General features: G+C 66.7%; 4 protein-coding genes across 5 annotated transcripts in view; 1 reads left to right on the top strand and 3 right to left on the bottom strand.

Moving 5' to 3' along the window:
* SHANK1 (SH3 and multiple ankyrin repeat domains 1) overlaps window positions 1-1,638 on the bottom strand; it is a 38,369-nt gene extending 36,731 nt beyond the window's left edge. The window contains 1 exon segment of the mRNA XM_043501097.1: window positions 1,448-1,638. The gene's annotated coding sequence lies outside the window, so the exon portion shown is untranslated.
* A 1,260-nt stretch (window positions 1,639-2,898) lies between these two features.
* Window positions 2,899-7,210, top strand: CLEC11A (C-type lectin domain containing 11A). The gene is made up of 4 exons (XM_038381747.2): window positions 2,899-3,220; window positions 4,463-4,670; window positions 5,287-5,478; window positions 6,029-7,210. The coding sequence occupies exons 1-4, from the start codon at window positions 3,116-3,118 to the stop codon at window positions 6,427-6,429; spliced, it is 906 nt and encodes a 301-aa protein (XP_038237675.1). The 5' UTR covers window positions 2,899-3,115; the 3' UTR covers window positions 6,430-7,210.
* Window positions 7,211-8,836: 1,626 nt separating this feature from the next.
* Window positions 8,837-13,866, bottom strand: LOC119847185 (E3 SUMO-protein ligase ZBED1-like). The gene is given in 7 exon segments (XM_038381726.2): window positions 8,837-9,211; window positions 9,213-11,029; window positions 11,673-11,830; window positions 12,139-12,203; window positions 12,380-12,642; window positions 12,894-12,949; window positions 13,720-13,866. Coding segments are annotated over 7 exon segments (2,544 nt in total). The 5' UTR covers window positions 13,788-13,866; the 3' UTR covers window positions 8,837-9,094.
* A 1,048-nt stretch (window positions 13,867-14,914) lies between these two features.
* The window catches only part of EMC10 (ER membrane protein complex subunit 10), a 4,163-nt gene continuing 1,047 nt past the window's right edge, over window positions 14,915-18,030 (bottom strand). Inside the window, exons 2-8 of one of the 2 annotated variants that reach the window (XM_038381749.2) lie at window positions 17,644-17,710; window positions 17,387-17,499; window positions 17,072-17,176; window positions 16,585-16,766; window positions 16,291-16,384; window positions 15,599-15,690; window positions 15,038-15,175 (exon numbers count right to left, since the gene is read on the bottom strand). In XM_038381749.2, coding sequence (XP_038237677.1) covers window positions 15,607-15,690; window positions 16,291-16,384; window positions 16,585-16,766; window positions 17,072-17,176; window positions 17,387-17,499; window positions 17,644-17,710 — 645 coding nt within the window. In that variant the 3' untranslated portion in view covers window positions 15,038-15,175; window positions 15,599-15,606. Of the gene's footprint in view, window positions 15,176-15,598; window positions 15,691-16,290; window positions 16,385-16,584; window positions 16,767-17,071; window positions 17,177-17,386; window positions 17,500-17,643; window positions 17,711-18,030 lie in introns of both variants that reach the window. The other variant, XM_038381748.2, reaches the window with a different exon arrangement.

Below are 18,030 nucleotides of genomic sequence, written 5' to 3'. Positions count from 1 at the left end.
CCCAGAGATAATGCATGTACACACACACACATAATGCATGCACACACACCCAGGGATATGTGCAGGCTCCCAGAGATAATGCATGTACACACATACACACAAACACATAATGCATGCACACATCTCCAGAGATAATGCACGCATGCACACACACACAGAAATGAACAAAGATGCATGCACAGAGATATACACCCTAGCTGTCTCTCTCTCTCTCTCTCACACACACACACACACACACAAATAGATGCGTGCACACCCACACCCAGAGATAACGCACGCACACACACACACACTCACTCACATGCCTGGCAGCACATGTGCACCCGATGCTGTTCCCAGGAAGCTTCCCGCTTGGTTCTCCAGCGCCCTGTTCAGCCTCCCCCCGCCCCCCCGCATGGCGCTGCTCCCCGCCCGCCCCGCCTGCCTCATCTACTCTCCTTCCCCCACCCCCTACCGCCCCCGGAACCATTTCTGGAGTTGGGGTGGGGGGAGATGCTGCAAAGCCACAGAGCAAACTGGGGCGCCCGTGGCTAGTATCGCTCGAAGCCACAAGCCCGGGGCCAAGAGAAACAGGGGTGGGGGAGACCCAAGAGGAGTCAGGGCAGAGAGACCCGGCTGTGCCCCCAGACACTGTGCCCCCAGACAAAGGCAGCCGCTCTCCGGGGTCCCCTCGCTCCTCAAGCCTCCCGAAAGTCACCACCAAGGCCATACAACCTCCCCGCCCCCCATGGGAACCCCCCCTTCCATTCAGCCCCCAGGGATACCAGCCAGGCCTCCCCCTACCCACAGGGACCCCGTCCATCCCCCAACCCCTCCTTCATGGGGTTCCCATCCATCCAGCCCCCTACCATTCCCTTATGGGGACCCCGGCCAGCCAGCCTCCTGCCCCTCCTCCGCCAGGGATACTAGCCAGCCCCAGTTCACTTCCCCCCCTCTCATCTCCAGCCCAATATAGACCCCAGCGAGCCAACCCCTCCCCCCACGAAGACCCCATTCATCTAGTGCCCCCTTACACAGGGACCCCAGGCCAGCCAACTACCTGCCCCTCCCTGTAAGGGAGCCCCCAACCCAGTAACCCCACCCCCTTGCCACACAGGGAACCCCTGTCCAGCCAGCTCCCCCTGCCCCTCCCCACAAGGGCACCCTGGCCCCCGTGCCCCTCCCCACAGAGATCCCTAATCAGCCAGCCCCCCTGCCCTTCCCACACAGGGAACCCCCGACCAGCCCCCTGCCCCTCCCCACACAGGAAACCCTTGGCCAGCCGCCTTGCCCACCCCACACACGAACCCCAGCCAGCCTCCCCACCCCACACAAGGACCCCGACCGACCAGCCAGCCCCCCACCGCCGCCGCCGCCGCCTCTCCCCACACAAGGACCCCGACCAGCCAGCCCCCCTGCCCCTCCCCACACAGGAGCACCGGCTCCCCGTGGGCTGCCTGCCCCTTACCTGCCAATGGCTGGGGGGGGGGGGCTGGGGGGCGCTCAGCACGACTGTCCTGTGGGGGGGACCATGGTGGCGGCCCCCCCCGGCTCTGACCCCCCCCCGGGCGATGGGCGGGTGTCAGCCCCACGCGCGGCGCGGTCCCGTCCCCGTCCCCGTCCCCATCTCCGTCCGTTTGCGCCTGGTCCCGGCTCCCGGGCTGCGCGCTTCCCCCCCCCCGCCTTGGATGATGCTGATCAGCCCGCCCCCCCCAGTACCACCCACCAGGTGCCACCCCCCGGTACCGCCCCCCAGCCGCCGCTGTTCAGGAATGCGCCGCCCCCCATTCATACCCCCCCCGGTACCATCCAGCATCCACCCGGCACCGCCCCCCCCCGGCATTGCCCCCCCGCCCCAGCCGCCGCTGTTCAGGAATGCCCCGCCCCCCCCATTCATACCCCCCGGTACCACCCCCCCTCCGGTACCATCCAGCATCCACCCGGCACCGCCCCCCCCCGGCATTGCCCCCCCGCCCCAGCCGCCGCTGTTCAGGAATGCCCCGCCCCCCCCATTCATACCCCCCCCCGGGTACCATCCAGCCGGGACCTCCCTCCCGGTACCGCCCGCCCCCTCCCCCGCTGCCGCTGTTCAGGAATGCCCGGGTCCTCCCCGCTCCCCCCCCTCCATTCATAGCCAGCTCCGCCCCCCCCAACCATCTACTCCGTTACTACCCACAATCCAGCCGGTTCCAGCCCCCCCGATGCCCCCCCCCGCCTGCTGCTGTTCAGGAATGCATTGGGTCCGCCCTGTTCCATTCATAGGCAGCCCCCCCATCACCCGGTCCCAGTCACTCCCCCCCCACAGTATCGCTGCTATTCAGGAATGCATGGGGGGCACCCCACTCCACCCCCCAGCACTATTCACAGCCAACCCCCCCATGTACCATCCAACCCCCCCCCCCGCACCTTGGTACTAACTCCCCCCCCAGCCTGCTGTCCCCAGCTCAGGAACACAGGGGGCCGCTGCGCCCCCACATTCACATCCAGCCCTCCCCGTCGCCACCTCCGCCCCACGCCCCCCTACCACTGTTGTCCAGGGACCCATAGGGCAGCCCCACTCCCCCACTCCATTCATGGCCAGAACTTTTCCCCCCACCCCCACGCTGTCCACACCCGTGAGACAGGGCACTCACTGGGACATGCCTGGGCCACGCAAACACAGAAACGGGACATGCCCTGTGACATGCATGGGCCACACGAACACATGTGGCCCCAGGGCACATGCTCTGACATACGACGACACATGAGAAAGGCCGCACTGCCATGCAAATATACATGCCATAAGATACCCGTGGAGTAGGGAAGTCCACACGCGGACACAGGCAGATGCTTTGACATTCATCGGACATACCACCACACCCATGGATGTGGGGCCCAGGCTCCCATGGGTATGGGATGGGCAAAGACACACGTACCTACTGTACCGCGGGGAGGGACTGGGGTCAACACACACACACACACACACACACACACAACCAGAGGCGCTGGGCCTGGCAACCTCAGCCCCAAACATCTGGTTTGGATCAGCTGCCTCTTGGCCGGGGTCCCAGCCCCTCCAGCCCTCCCGCCAGCTCCAGCGGCGCCGCCCGGGCAGGCGGAACCAGTGTGTCTGGGACGGGGGGGGAACGGAGCGGGCATGGCCATGGGGTGCAGGGTGCTGCTGCTGCTGGGGGCGCTGCTGGCGACCGGCCAGGGCCGGGAGCTCAGTTCGGAGGAGGAGAGACAGGCCCTGATGCTGAAGGTGAGGGGGATGCTGGGCCGGGGGATGGTCAGCGTGTTCCCCCAATAACCCAGGCCCATGGGGTCCCTCCCCTGGAACCCCCCATCCCAATGTCCCAGCCCCTCCTTGGGGGCTCGCCCCTGCACCCCCACAGCTCGGGGTCCCACCCTCTCCCATCACACTGCCTCAGGTCCCGATTCTCACAACCTGGTTCAGGGTCCCCCTCTTCCCCAGCCGAACCCCTCCCCCCCACCGAGGTTCCCCTACCCCCATTGGGGTCCCCCCTCTCCCCGGGTTCCCATTCCTTTCCTGGGACTGGAACTCAGAGCTGAGCATAGCTGCCTTATGTAAGGGCCTCATCCAGCCCAACCTCAAACATGCCCGTTTCAGAGCCCGGGGATCCAGATGACACCCGTCACTGCATGGGGACGGGGGGAGGGGGCTCGGACACCAAGGTCACAGAGCTGGGAACAGAACCCAGAAGTCCTGGCTCCCAGCCCCTCCCCCGCTCTAACCACTAGATCCCACTTCCGTGCCGGAGCTGGGGAGAGAACCCAGGAGTCCTGGCTCCCAGCCCCCCCTGCTCTAACCACTAGACCCCACTCCCCTGCCGGAGCTGGGGAGAGAACCCAGGAGTCCTGGCTCCCAGCCCCCCCTGCTCTAACTACGAGACCCCACTCCCCTGCCAGAACTAGGGAGAAAACCCAGGAGTCCTGACTCCCAGCCCCCCCCCGCTCTAACCACTAGATCCCACTCCCCTGCCAGAGCTGGGGAGAAAACCCAGGAGTCCTGACTCCCAGCCCCCCCCCGCTCTAACCACTAGATCCCACTCCCCTGCCAGAGCTGGGGAGAGAACCCAGGAGTCCGGCTCCCAGCTCCCTGCTCTAACCACTACACCCCACTCCCCTGCCAGAGCTGGGGAGAAAACCCAGGAGTCTTGACTCACAGCCCCCCTCCTTCTTCCACTCTAATCCACTAGACTGGGAGTCCCACATATCGATTCCCAGACAGCACCACAAAAGGTGCATGCCCCCCACCCCGCACACACACATTCTGTGCAGCAGCCATGGGGCAGGCCAAGGGGGAGGGATGGAGGGCGGGGTCTGGATGATGGGAAGCTGGACTGGGGGGTAGGGAGGAGGCTGGCAGGGGATGGGGGAGCAGGGCAGGAAGAAGGATAGGGAGCTGAGCTGGCGGGGTGGCAGGAGGGGCTGGGGGCAAACCCCAGGGCAGGAGGGTCACTCTTCCCCTCTCTCCCCACAGCACCTGCAGGAAGTGCTGCAGCTGCCAGAGGAGGAGGGAGAGGGGCCCCCCGAGATGACACTGACAGAGCTGGCCCCCGAGGGGGGCAAGGGAGAGGAGGAAGGGGAAGAGGGGGAGGGGGCATCCATTGAGGAGGACGTTCAGCCCACCCAGCCAGTCCCGACCACAGCGGCCCCTCGGCCCGAGGAGGATGGATTCACTTATGTGTGTGAGTATGGGGGGCTCAGGGGCCTGCCCCCTACAGCCCCAGCCTGGCCTGGCCCCGATGCCCTGCCTCCCAAAACCCGAGCTGGGGGCTTCCCAAGTCCATGTATGGGTTGGAGTTCGGGGGGACAGAGGCAAGGGATGGGGGCGGGGATGTGGGGGGCCTCTGGGGGCGGGGCGGCAGGTCTGACGGTCCGTGGGGGACGGGGGCAGGGATGGGGGGCTCCGGGGGCGGGGCGGCGGGTCTGACGGTCCGTGGGGGACGGGGGAGAGGATGGGGGGCTCCGGGGGCGGGGCGGCGGGTCTGACGGTCCGTGGGGGACGGGGGCGGGGATGGGGGGCTCCGGGGGCGGGGCGGCGGGTCTGACGGTCCGTGGGGGACGGGGGCGGGGATGGGGGGCTCCGGGGGCGGGGCGGCGGGTCTGACGGTCCGTGGGGGACGGGGGAGAGGATGGGGGGCTCTGGGGGCGGGGCGGCGGGTCTGACGGTCCGTGGGGGACGGGGGCAGGGATGGGGGGCTCCGGGGGCGGGGCGGCGGGTCTGACGGTCCGTGGGGGACGGGGGAGAGGATGGGGGGCTCCGGGGGCGGGGCGGCGGGTCTGACGGTCCCCCCCCGGCAGTCTCGCGGCTGGACAGCCTGGACGCAGCCGTGCACCGGCTGAACGTGCAGTTCTACACCATGGACCTGCGCCTGGCCCAGGTCTCCCAGGGCCTGGCCGAGCTGCGGGGGCACCTGGCCGAGGCCCAGGAGGGGCTGAGCACCCTCCGCCAGACCAGCACCCGCAACCAGCAGGACATCGGCAAGATCGACGGTGAGTGTGGGGCGGGGCAGAGGGCAAAGGTCAGGGGTGGCCCCACCCCGGGTCAAAGGGGAAAGGTCAGCGGTGAGTCAAAGGGGGACCAGCCTGAGAGCCGCATGCCACATTCCGGGGCTCAAAGGGCAGAGGGCGTAGCCTCTCTGGGTCAAAGGGGAAAGGTCAATGGGGTTAACCCCACTCTGGGTCAGAGGTCAGCCGGGAGGGGGACCCAGCTGTGGACCGAAAAGGAGCCAAAGAGGACAGCAGCCCAGCCCGGGTCAGAGAGCAAAGGTCAGCAGGGTGAGCCCGCCCCTGTGTTAGTTGGGACAGACCCTGGATCACAGGGCAAAGGGCAGTGGGTCAAGGTGCAAAGGTCGCCCTCTCCCCCCACCCCCCTCCCCTGGGGCGAGAGGGGCAGGGTTGGGGGGCAGGGCAGAGGAGATACTCACCTGCCGGTTGCAGTCAGGGGGAGGGGCAGGAGGAAGGTCAGGGGTCAGAGCTTAAAGGTCACCGTTTGCAGAGCAGGGGGGCAATCGGAGGTCACAGGCTGCCCCCCCCCTTGCAGGCTGCCTGCGGGGCCGGAGAGTCCACGCCAAATGCTTCCTGATCGTGAAGCAGTTCGAGGGCTATGACGGGGCGCAGGAGCTGTGCCGGCTGCGGGGAGGGAACCTGGCCATGCCGGCCGACGCCACCGAGCTGGCCGCCCTGCGCCGCTACCTGCACGAGGCCTTCCAGCCCTTCAACTGGCCGGCCTGGGTGGGCATCCACGACCGGCGGGCCGAGGGCCTGTGGCTGTACGAGAGCGGCCAGCGCGTCTCGTTCTTCGACTGGTACCGGGACCACCTGGTGAGCCAGCCCAACGGGGGCGCCCGGGAGAACTGCGTCTCCCTCTCCTCCGACGACGGCAAATGGTGGGACAACGACTGCGCCCGGCGCATGTACTACGTCTGCGAGTACCGGCTCTAGGGGGGATTGGCTCCCGCCCCCGGGACCCTGCGCCAGAGACCCAGCGTCCCCCGGCCCGCAGACCCTGCGCCCAGAGACCCAGCACCTGCCCCCTAGGGACCCTGCACCCAGAGACCCAGCATCCCCCAGGCAGAAGACCCAGCACCTGCCCCCTAGCAGCCCACCACCCACCCTCTCCAGAAACCCTACACACCCCAACTCAGAGACCCACCACCTGCCCCCCACCAGGGACCCTGCAACTTCCCCCCTCCCCGCCCGCGACCCTGCACCATCCAGCCTGGAGACCCAGCACTCACCCCCACCCCAGAGACCCTGCACCCCCCAGCCCAGAAACCCAGCACCTGTCCCCCGCCACGGACCCTCTATCCCCCAGCCCGGAGACCCAGCACCTGTCCCTCCCAGGGACCCTACACCCCCCAGCCCAGAGACCCAGTACCCACCTCCCCCCAGAGATCCTGCACCCCAGAGAATCAGTTCCTGAACCCCTATCAGCCACCCATCTACTCCTGACAGGACGATTGCACCTATCCGTGAGTACTGACTCTGGGGGACCATGCCCCCCCCCATTCCAGAGACCCAAATGCCAACACCTGACAATGTATCATCACATGTATTTGCTCAAGGGGAAACTACTCCCCTGCCAAGAACCACCTCTGGGGAGCCCCCCATAACCAGCTTTCATGGAAGAGGCAGCTGGCTGGCTGTCTGCTGCAGCAAGGAAAGGCTTAATCCCTCTCTCCCATTGCCCCCCACCCAAGTCACAGGCTGCCAGACTCATACCCCCCCCCCGCCCCAAGGTCTGAACAGAACCCCAGGGATGACCCATTATCCAGATGCTAGGGGGTCAAAGGTCATCACTTGGGGGGAAACTTGCTCTGGTCCCCATGTCTAGCTAGCCCCAGACACACACACTGGGACAGTCTTCACCCCGCACCCCCCTCAGCCTCACATGGCTCCTTGGGTTGGTCCCCCTTTGGCCTCACTTCCCCCCCCACCATGCATGTGACCCCCCAAGGCCTGTTCTCCCAGGCATGAGTCCCCAGGGCACAGCACCAATGCTGTGTCCCCCCCAAGGGCAGCCTCCCCTCCCACCCCCCCCCCCCAGTTACACTCGCAGGCGTCTCTGGTAAAATAGAAACTCTTTTATTCGGTTTTAGTTTGGTTTTTTTGGTTTCTTTTCCTGCCATGGCAGCCCCAGACTGCGGCCAGCAGGGGTGGGGGAAGGCGCCATGGGCTCCCCCCCACAGGCCAGGCCTGGGCCGCAGAAACCCGCTTAGACTCATGGGAACGTTTCAGCATGGACTTCAAAACTCTGGGTGTACAATCTCAGCATTCAGCTACACATGCAGGGTGGGGCTGGGTCAAGGGCGCCAGGGAGGGGGTGAAAGGGACTGGATGGGACAGAGAACTTGGGGGGGGAGCAGAGGGTCACAGGTACAGTCAGGGCTGGGGCGAGCAGGGGGCAGAAGGTCCCAGGCGCAGGAATGGGGGGAGCGGGGCAGTGCAGGGCTAGGGGTCACGGGGGATGGGGTGGAGGAGCTGGGGGGCTCCATTCTTTGGTTTGAAATTATTAGCTGCATCCTGGTGGCTGCTGCTGGGGGGGGGGGAGCTGGTGCATGGGGAGTCCCCCATTGAGCCTGGGGGGCTGGTGGGTTGGGGGCATGACATACAGTGATCACAGTGCAGTTGTAGGGGTGGGGGGGTCTCAAACACATCTCCCCCCCAGCATAGACGGCTCCAAAAGAAAGTGGGGGAGGCCCTGGCTCTGTCCTTGTGCTGTGACCCTCCCTCCAAGTACCCATGGACTATTCCACCCTCACCCTCCCAGCTTACATGGACTATTCCTCTCTGTCCCCCCCTCCACCCCCATCGCACTTGGCACCTCACCCTTCTCCCTCAGTACACATGGAATATTCCTCCCTCAACCCCCCTCCCAGCTTACATGGACTATTCCGCTCTCATACTCCCCCCATCAGACATGGACTATTCCTCCCTCACTCCCCCCTCCCAGTATAAACAGATATTCCTCTCTCATCCACACCCCCCCACCGCACATGGACTATTCCTTCCTCGCCCATCACCCATTGCACATGGGCCCCTCTCTCACCCCCCCCCCAAGCTAATGAACTTGGACGATTCCTCCCTCGCACCCCCTCCCTGCTATTCCAGCACACACCCCAGCACTGGTGGACCATCCCCATCCGCTGCATAGGGGGCTGGCTGTTTGCCACCACGATGGTTGGCCCGGGGGCAGCCACCCCCCAAGGAGGCTTGGAAGCGCTGGATATAATGTTGTTGGTGCCAGGGGGGTGAATATGGAGGGGGAATCCTTGCAAGGTAGAGGCACCAGGGTCTCCCACAAGTCCCCCCCACCCCCCAGGGCAGGAGGTACAGCCCAGGATCACCCCCCTAGGGCAAAAGATACAGTCCAGCACCCCACCCCCCCGCATGGCAGAAGGTACAGCCCAGGGTCTCCTCTCCTTCCAGGCAGGAGGTACAGCCCAGGATTCCATTCCCCCCCCGCCAGGGCAGAAGGTACAGGCCAGGGTCCCCCCCAGGGCAGGCGGTACAGGCCAGGGTCTCCCCCCAGGGCAGGCGGTACAGGCCAGGGTTCAGTCCCCTCCCCCCCAGGGCAGGAGGTCCAGCCGGGCTCCCCGGCCCCGGCTCAGAGCACGGCCCGGTTGCCGTGCAGGAAGACCATCATGTCGACGTGCTCTGGCGCCAGGGCCGCCCGCTTCTTGTAGACGGCCTGGCCGGCCTCCCCGAAGAGCCAGGCGGGGGGGGGCGGCCGTGGCGGGCACGCACAGCAGCTGGCGGGCCGCCCGGGCCAGCAGCGGGTACTGGGCGTGGTGCGTCTTCCACCACTGCAGGGGCTCCTGGCCCAGGGAGGAGGCCCCGGCCGTCTGGAAGCTGGCGCTCTCCTGCTCCGCCCGCTGCTGCACCGAGCCTGCCCCCGCCCCGCCCCGCCCGCTGCACAGGTCCCCCAGCAGGTACTCGATGGCCGAGTCCTGCCGGGGCTGCTTGGGGGGCGGGGGTGGCGGGGAGGGGCTGGCGCTGGGCGCCTCGGCCAGGCGGGCGGCCTCCAGCGTCAGCAGCCGCAGGGTCTCCGCGCGGTCGGGCTGGCTCAGGAAGTCCAGGCTGCGGAAGCGGGGGTCCAGGGCGCAGGCCAGGCTGAGGGCGCGCTCCACCTTGGGCTCGGCGTAGCGCCGGCTCAGCTCCCGGTGGGCCGCCCCCTTGGCCGCCCGCGCCAGCTCCGAGTCCCACTCGCCCGTTGCCAGGTGCTTGTACAGCAGGGAGGTGAGGACGGGCTTGACCAGCGAGAGTCCCGCGAAGGGCTCCTTGGTGAAGGTGGAGGCGGCCACCGCCAGGGGCTTGAGGACATCGGCCGCGTCCTGGAGCGCGGCCCAGTCCTGGGGGTGCAGGGCTGGCTCCCCCTCGGGCCCCAGCCCAGCCAGCGCCTCGGCCTGCTCCAGCAGCCCCTGCAGCAGCCCGTGGGCGCTCTGCCACTGGGCCCCGTCCCGCAGGAGCCGCTTGAGCTGAGCCCGGAGCAGGGGCTCCTCGGCACGGCCCGGCACGGCCAGTGCCCACACCGCCAGGCGCCGGCACCGCTCCAGGGCACTCCGGATAGGCGGCAGGGCCAGCACTGCCTCCGTGGCACCCTCCAGGGCCTGCCCCACACAGGGCAGGGCCTGCCAGCCCAGCGCCGCGGCCGCCTGGCGGACAGCCGGTCCATGGGGCCCCATGGTGTAGGCCCCGCTCTCCCTCACCCCCCACTTCTCCGCTGCCCAGCCCAGCGCCCCCGCCAGGCTCTCGGGGGACGGCTCCTCCGGCACAGGGCGGCTGCACAGCACCCGTGTGCAGGCCTCGAAGGCGTCGTCCACGTAGTGCAGGGTGAGGGTGAGGTAGGAGAGGCCAGGGCTGTGGTGCCAGAGGTCCAGGCTGAGGGCGCAGTGGGGCAGCCCCCGCACCAGCTCCGTCACCTTGGCCTGGCCCTGCAGGTGGCGCTCCCGCAGCAGGGTGTGGGCCAGGAAGGCGGCTGCCGGCGGCTTGTAGCCGGGCTCCAGGGCATTCAGCATCTGCCCGAAGCCCTCCCCCTCCACCACCTCCAGCGGCATCAGGTCCCAGACTAGGAAGTCGGTCACAGCCCGGGTGGTCCTGCCCAGGGCGGCGGCGGGGGGTGGCGGCACCCCCTTGGGGGGGTCTGGCGCCCCCACCAGCTGGTTGTACTCCCGCCGGTGCTTGTAGATGAGGTGCTGGCGCAGGTTGGTGGTGTTGCCGCTGTAGGAGAGCCGCACCCCACACAGCTTGCAGATGATCTTGGTCTTATCCAGGATGCGCCCGTAGGTGTCACCCTGGAAGCCAAAGAAAGTCCAGTAGCGGCTCTGGGCCCGGCCCAGCCCCACCAGGTTCTGGGTGCCCTCCAGCAGCGGGAAAGCCAGGGCTGGGGGGCTGGGCTTGCGCAAGTGCCCCTGGGAAGAGGCCATGTTGCCACAGAGGTAGGGGGGGGCGGCGGGCGCCGGCTCGGGGGGCTTGGCCTGCAGGTCCTGGAACATCTTCAGCAGCAGCTCCTTCTCCCCGAACTCGTATTTGAAATGCGCCCCTGGGGGGAGGGGGAGAGTTAGATTGGGGGCGGGGCAGGCTGCGTGTGACCCCGCCCCCACTGAGATGCAGCCCTGCCCCCTCTGTCCTCAAGGGGTGGGGGCTGTGTGATTGCACCCCCACACCAAGACCCCCAGCCCCTCTGTCCTCAAGGGGTGGGATTATGGGGGGGCTCTGTAACTCTGCCCCCATAGAGATGCAGCCCTGCCCCCTCCAGCCTCAGGCATTGGACATGAGTGGTTTGAGCATTGGCTTGCTAAACTCAGGGTTGTGAGTTCAATCCTGAGGGGGCCATTTAGGGATCTGGGGCAAAAATTGGGGATTGGCCCTGCTTTGAGCAGGGGGTTGGACTAGATGATCTCCTGAGGTCCCTTCCAACCCTGATATTCTATGATTCTATGATTCTATGAGGGCTGTGTGACCCCGCCCCATGGAGACACGGCCCCACCCTCTCTGTCCTCAGGGGGTGGGGTTCCGGGGAGGCTGCGTGACCCCAGAGAGCTATTAGGGAGGGAGCCATTCTGTCCCCAAGGGATTGGGATGGGGGGGTGGAGAAGGCAGCCAGCAGGTGCCCCCCACCCAGAGAACGCACCCCTCCAGTGGATCCCCTCCCCACTCCCAGCAGAGCCACAAGCCCCACTTACCCAGCTGGAGCCCCAGGGTGCGGGCGTACTCCTCGCCGATCCAGACGAGCAGCTCGGCGCCGGCGCCGATGGGCTGGCAGGCCCGGTAGTAGATGCGCCCGCGGTACTGGAACACCGTCAGGTTGTGCTCCTCCTCCGTGGAGGCGCAGGCCACATACCTGTGGGGGGCAGGGAGGAGTCAAGGTCCCCCCACCCAGTAGGGGGATGGGGGGCTCACAGGGCTGCCCTCCCACCCCGGCAGGAAGAGACCCCCCAGCCCAGAGCAGGGACCCCTGGGCAGTGGGGGGCAGGTAATGGGGGGAACCCCCAGCCCAGAGCAGGGACCCCTGGGCAGTGTGTGGGGGAGGGTAATGGGGGGAACCTCCAGCCCAGAGCAGTGGAGGAAAGAGGGGTACCCCAGCAGCGCAGGAGGTGGGGTGTCATGCAGGAGCCAGTGGGGTGGGGAGGGCCCCCCCCCAGGCCTCACCTCATCCAACTGGACTTGGAGTCATCGGAAGCATCAATGTAGAAATAGGAGCCGTTTTCCCGTACCTGGGGAGGGGCGAGGGGAGGGGGTTAGCACCCAGAGAGACCGAGCCCCCCCACAGCATCCCAAGGGAGACCCCTCCTCCCCACAGAGAGATCCCCCCAGCTCCCCTGAGGGATTCCCCCGCATAGCACCCACCCTTGAAGGACAGGGGGTGGGGGGCCGCAGGGGGGGCACTTACCGCCCAGGAGAAGAGGGTGCACTCCCCAAGCTCCAGCAGCACCTCCCCCTGGTAGGGGCCGAAGATGCAGCCACGGGGCAGGGCGGGTAGGGTGCTCCACACGCCCAGCCCACCCTGGGGCCGCTCCTTGACCAGCAGCCCCTGGGGCAGGGAGAGCAGGGCCCGCGAGGGTGCCTGGGCCGGCACGGGCGAGTCAGCGATGAAGGTGGGCACCCCGTGCTGGGGGCAGGAATCCCGGAAGTACAGCCGGCAATCCTCGCAGACTGGGGGGGGGAAGAGAGTGAGAGGGAACCCCAAAACCCTGCAACCTGATCCCCAGAGACTACGGGGAAAGCAGACCCCAAAACCCTGAACCCAAACACCCCCTGTACCCTGAAGACTGGGGGGAGATAGGGGACCCCCAGGCAGCCTGGAACTGAGACCCGGATCAGGGGTGTGGAGGTCTCTCCAGAGCTAGGCGGGGGGGGAGGTGGAATGGACATGGGGGGTCTCAGGGGGTGGGGGTCACACTCACACAGCATCTCATCCTCCAGCTGGGCGCATGCATCCTCGGACACCTGCATCGCGGGCCTGGGGAAAGGGGCAGAGACTGGCAGCGTGAGGTTGGGGCAGAGGCCAGCAGCCCCCCCAGACTGCCCACCCCCCATCTTTGCCCCCACAGTAACAGCTCTTCCCCCCATATTGAGTTATTCCCGAAGTGAGCTGTAGCTCACAAAAGCTGATGCTCAAATAAATTTGTTAGTCTCTAAGGTGCCACAAGTCCTCCTGTTCTTCCTACCCCAGGGGTTATTCCCCTCCCCACACCAGCCCCTCCCCCCACTAGATTAGTCCCTCCCACTCAATGCCAGCCTGGTTTGGCCCCTCCCTCTCAATAACAGCCCCCCCCATACTGGGTTATTCCCTCCCACTCCCCTTACCAGCCTCCTCTGACTGCAGCCACTGGCTTGGCCCCGCCCCCTTGATACCAGCCTGGCCCCCCACAGTGGGTGATTCCCCCCATACCAGCCCCCCACTGGCTTAGCCCCACCCCCTTAGTACCAGCCCCTTCCCCAATACTGGGTGATCCCCTCCTCCCCAAAACCAGCACCCCAACACTGGCGTAGCCACGCCCCCTTGATACCAGCCACGCCCCCACACCATCTCCGTTTAGCTCCGCCCCCTTGATACCAGCCACGCCCTCTCACCATTTCCGTTTCGCCCCGCCCCCTTGACACCATTCCCCGTAGCCTTAGCCCCGCCCCCTTGGTACCGGCCCCGCCCCAACAGTGGGTGATTCCCTCCCCCCTGAACTCTCCCGCCCCCGCCAGCTCCCCTCGGCCCGAGCCCGGTCCCGCCCCCACCTGCTCGGCGCTCGGGCGGCACCGCGACGGGAGGCTCCGGCCCCGGCCCGGCCGCCTCCGCCGCCCATATCGATCGCGAACGTGGGTCCCGCTGACACCCTGGGCCAGCCAACCAGCGCGCTCCCTGCCTCTCCCCGCTCAGCCAATCAGCGGCCGTCGGCGGCTCCGTCCGCCAATGGGAGCGCGCCCCTCGGAAGAGGCCAGGTGCTGTGACGCACTGCCAACCACTGGGAACGCGGAGGAGGCGGGGCGAACACTCCTCCCAGCGACCAATGAGAGCGTAGAGCAGAGCGAGGCAGCGAGAAGTCCGACAGGAAGGTGGGGCGCCGCTACGGGACGCGAACGGACAGCACCAACAGCCAATAGGAGCGCAGGAAATGGAACAGACAGCACTAGCTGGAAATTAGAGGGGGCGGGACATCGCTTTCTCCCCGACTAAAAAGGCGGGGGGGGGGGAAGTATGACCCAAATAGAACCCAGGGGTCCTGGCTCCACCCCTCAGCCGCCCCTTCCCTCAGAGCTGGGGACAGAACCTAGGAGTCTGGGCTCCCCCCATCCCTACACTAGCCCCACCCCCCAAAGCTGGGGACAGAATGAACCCAGGCATCCGGCTCCCCCCCCACACACGCCCCTCCCAGAGCTAGGGGTAAAACCCAGGTGTCTGGGGCCCCCCCCGGCCCATGCCAGGGGCTGGGGGTTCTAGAGCAGCAAGTTCTAGAGTCCAGGCCCTGGGTTCTAGAGTCCAGGCCCTGGGTTCCGCTTGTGTGTGGTTCCGGTTCCCGTGGTGCCAGATCAGGTCCCGGCTGGACAGCCCCCTCCTCGTCTCCACGCAGGGAGGTGGCTCGGCATGGGAGAGCCTCCTGGGGGGCACAGCCAGCAGGTGCGTGCCAGGGCAGCCCCCTGGGTCCATGGGACTGGGTGGGCGTAGATACAGCCCTGCCCAGTGGTCACCCACTCCAGCCCCACAGCACCCATGGGAGGAGGGTTGGGAGTATCCCCTACACCCACCCCCTCACCTTGAGCGTCTCAGCCTCTCCCCCAGCCAGGTCCCCTCCCCCCCATGGCTTTCCCCACCACTCTCTCTCTTCTTGGCCCCAACCCAGCCCCCTCCCCAGTCTTACACTTATTCCCAGCCACCCCCCAAGCCAGCTTCCCCCTCCCCCAGCCCCCCACTCACCACAGGAGACAGGAGCGGTTCCAGGACAGCCTTTATTTACCGCCATGGGGTCCCAGCCCCACACCTACACCGAGAGCTGGGAGCACGACTAGCTCAGCCCCTCCCCCTTGCCTTTTGGAGGTTCAGGCGGCTCCCAGGGGGCCCCCATGGCCCGCAGCACAAAGTCAATCGTCACCTGCCCCCGCCGCCGGCACCACCCCCGTTGCCTCCGCCCTGGCCCCCGGCATCGGGCGCTCCGGACATCATGAGGAACAGCACCACGGGAATTATGTACATCCACTATGGAGAGAGGGGAGTGGGGATTAGAGGGGGCCTGGGCAGAGGACCCCTCCTGCAGGCACCCCCACCCCGTGGGAGTAGCCACACAAAAGCCCACCCAGGACATACAGGGGGCAGATCCCAAGCTCCCCCTGCCCCGAAGCAAACACCTCCCCCACAGATGATCAGAAAGCCCCAGCACCAGCGATTGTCATCACCCTAGTGAGAGGAAAGGGCTGGAGGGAAGGTGGGGCGGGGGGGGCGTTGTGATCCTCCCAGGGCCAGCAGGGAGTGATGGGGAAGCCAGGGCAATAACCCACCCCCAAGGCTAGACACCCCCAGGCACAGACTAGCAAGATGGGCTGGGCCCAGGGCAGGCTCCCTGCTGGCTGGGGAGGGGGTTAATCGCAGGTGGGGAGGGGGCAGCAGGTGGGGAGGGTTTACTTGGCTGCTCAGGGCTGGCTTCCGGGCTCCCGCGGGACTTTCACCGAGCCGGTGGCCAGGAGGAGCACGGCCCCGCCCAAAATTAAATGCCACTGTGGGGAGGGAGAGCACATATCAGGGAGCGGCGGTGGGGTGGGGGGCACGCTCTGGAAAGAAGCTGAGCCCCCCCAGGCCAGGTTTGAGCAGGGGAGGTCCTGGGGCAGGAGAGGTTTGAAGGGGGGTTCTGGACAGCGGTATCTGAACTGGGGGGACTTCCCAGGGCAATGCTGAAGGGTCCTGGTGCAGTGCTGCATATGGGGCGTCCTGGGCAGCATGGTGGGTGGGGGGCTCTCAATGCAGCACGGGGGGGAGGAGGCGGTCCCAGGCAGCGATGGGGGGAGGGGGCGGTCCCATGGGAGGAGGAGTTTCTCAGGTGTGTGTGTGGTGGGGGCTTGATGCAGCGCTGGAGGGGTTGTTTGGCCGTCTACAGTGCTTGGGGGTTGTGTGTGCCGGGAGGGGGAAGTCCCAGTCCCAGTGTGATGGGGGGGTCTCGTTGCAGTGCTGGGACCCCAGGCGGTGCAATGGAGGAGGGTGTCCTGGTGCAGCGCTCGGGGGATGCTGGGAGGGAGTGTCTCGGCCCAGCGCTCGGCGGGGGGGGGAGTGGGGAGGGTCCCGGCGCAGCAAGTGCGGGGGGCAGGGGTCCCGGCACTCACGTATTTAGCGAAGAAGGATTTCTGCTCCTGTGGGTTCTTGGCTCTTTGCGCCTGCTCCAGCTCCAGGCGCTCGATGAACGCTGCCGTTTCGGGGCTGGTGGGGGTGGAAACACCCATCAGAAAGACCGTCCCCCCGCCTCCCAAGGCCAGACCATCCCACCCACAACTGCCTGCTCAGACCAGACCAGGACCCCTCCTGGGGCCCCACGCCTTCCTGGCCCACCGCCCCCTTTTCCCCCAGGAAGGACACACACACACACACACACACACACACACACACACCCCCCAACTCACACGGCCGCCGGCACCGGCTGCTGCAGCAGCACTGTGGTGTTGAAGGCCTCCAGGTCGACATCTTCCACCTCGGCGCCGGGGCAGGACCCCGGCACGGTGACGATGGAGACGCCGATCACGTTCCCTGCCCCGTCCGTGTGCACCGTCAGCTGGTCCGACAGGTGGGAGTCCACCAGCGAGCACTGGGGGGGGCATTACGGGGGGTGAGCAGGGCACAGACATGCCCAGCACCCCCCGCCCTCTCCCTGCCCCCATCCAATGGGCACTTGAGGGGAGGGGGAGCTGAAACAAAGACCTCCACCCACTCCCAACCCAGCAGACACTGGGGTGGGGGCTGGGAACCCCAAAGAGACCAACCTGCAGGAGACACCTTGGGGAGTTGGACGGTGGTACTGGGGCATGGTCCATGCCGCGAGGTGGGGTGCGGGTGTCATGGCCGGGGAGGGGCACCTCTGCACAGGGCTTGCGGTTACAGGAGGGCACTCACCGCTCGGACGAAGGAGGTGACATACCCCGCTCCAGCTTCCTCCACAGTCCCAAGGGGCCGGCGCGGGATCCGCACCCGGTACAGCCCGTTCAGCGCTGCCACATCCTGGGGGGGATAGGGGGGCACACACAGGGATGGGTGAGAACTCCCCCCATGCCTCCTGCACCCTATGGGTTGGGCTGCCAGCAACTCCTCCCACCCCCAACCACCTCCACACCAGCAGCTGGGCTACCTGAACCTTCCCCCAAGACCTCCCCATATCCCCCCTCCTGCCCCAGGCAGGCTGGGCTGAGAGCAGCCCCCCAGCTCGCTCACCCTGAGCTTGGTGCGCTCCTCCTCGCACAGCTGCTTCTGGCTCAGCGAGAGGCTGGGCTCCGGCACCGGGCTCCAGAGCAGGGTCCCCCGCTTCCGGAAGTGGATGCTGTCATCTGGGGGTGGGGGGAGGAGCATTAGGACAGGGTAGGGATTCCCCCCTTCTCCACCAGAACAGCTCAGGGGCAGGAAACTCCCCGCCCCAATTCAAGCCCCACCCACGTGGGAGAGACCCCCCCACCCCAAAACTACCCACTCACCCGGCTCAAATGAATGCTCCAGCTGCAGAGTGAGGACACAGGCTTCGGAGTCCCGAACCTCACCAGGCTGAGGGCAAGAGGGGACAGTGATCAGCAACCCACTCCCCTCCCAGAGCCGGGGAGAGAACCCAGGAGTCCTGGCTTCCAGCCACGCCTGCTCTAGCCACTAGCCCCCACTCCCCTCCCAGAGCCGAGGAGAGAACCCAGGACTCCGACCTATTTTCAGTCACTGTATTCACAGACCCAGGGAGGGCGCCTGCCAGGTACCCAGGCCCAGGGCTGAATGCCAATGAGACGTTCACGAATATTTATGAAAAGAACAGGTGGACTCGTGGCACCTTAGAGACCAACACATTTATTTGAGCATAAACTTTCGTGCACCCGATG

This window comes from Dermochelys coriacea, chromosome 23 (assembly GCF_009764565.3).
Source record: "Dermochelys coriacea isolate rDerCor1 chromosome 23, rDerCor1.pri.v4, whole genome shotgun sequence".
In the NCBI taxonomy this organism is placed as follows: domain Eukaryota; kingdom Metazoa; phylum Chordata; order Testudines; family Dermochelyidae; genus Dermochelys; species Dermochelys coriacea.
This window is presented reverse-complemented; position numbering and strand designations above follow the sequence as displayed.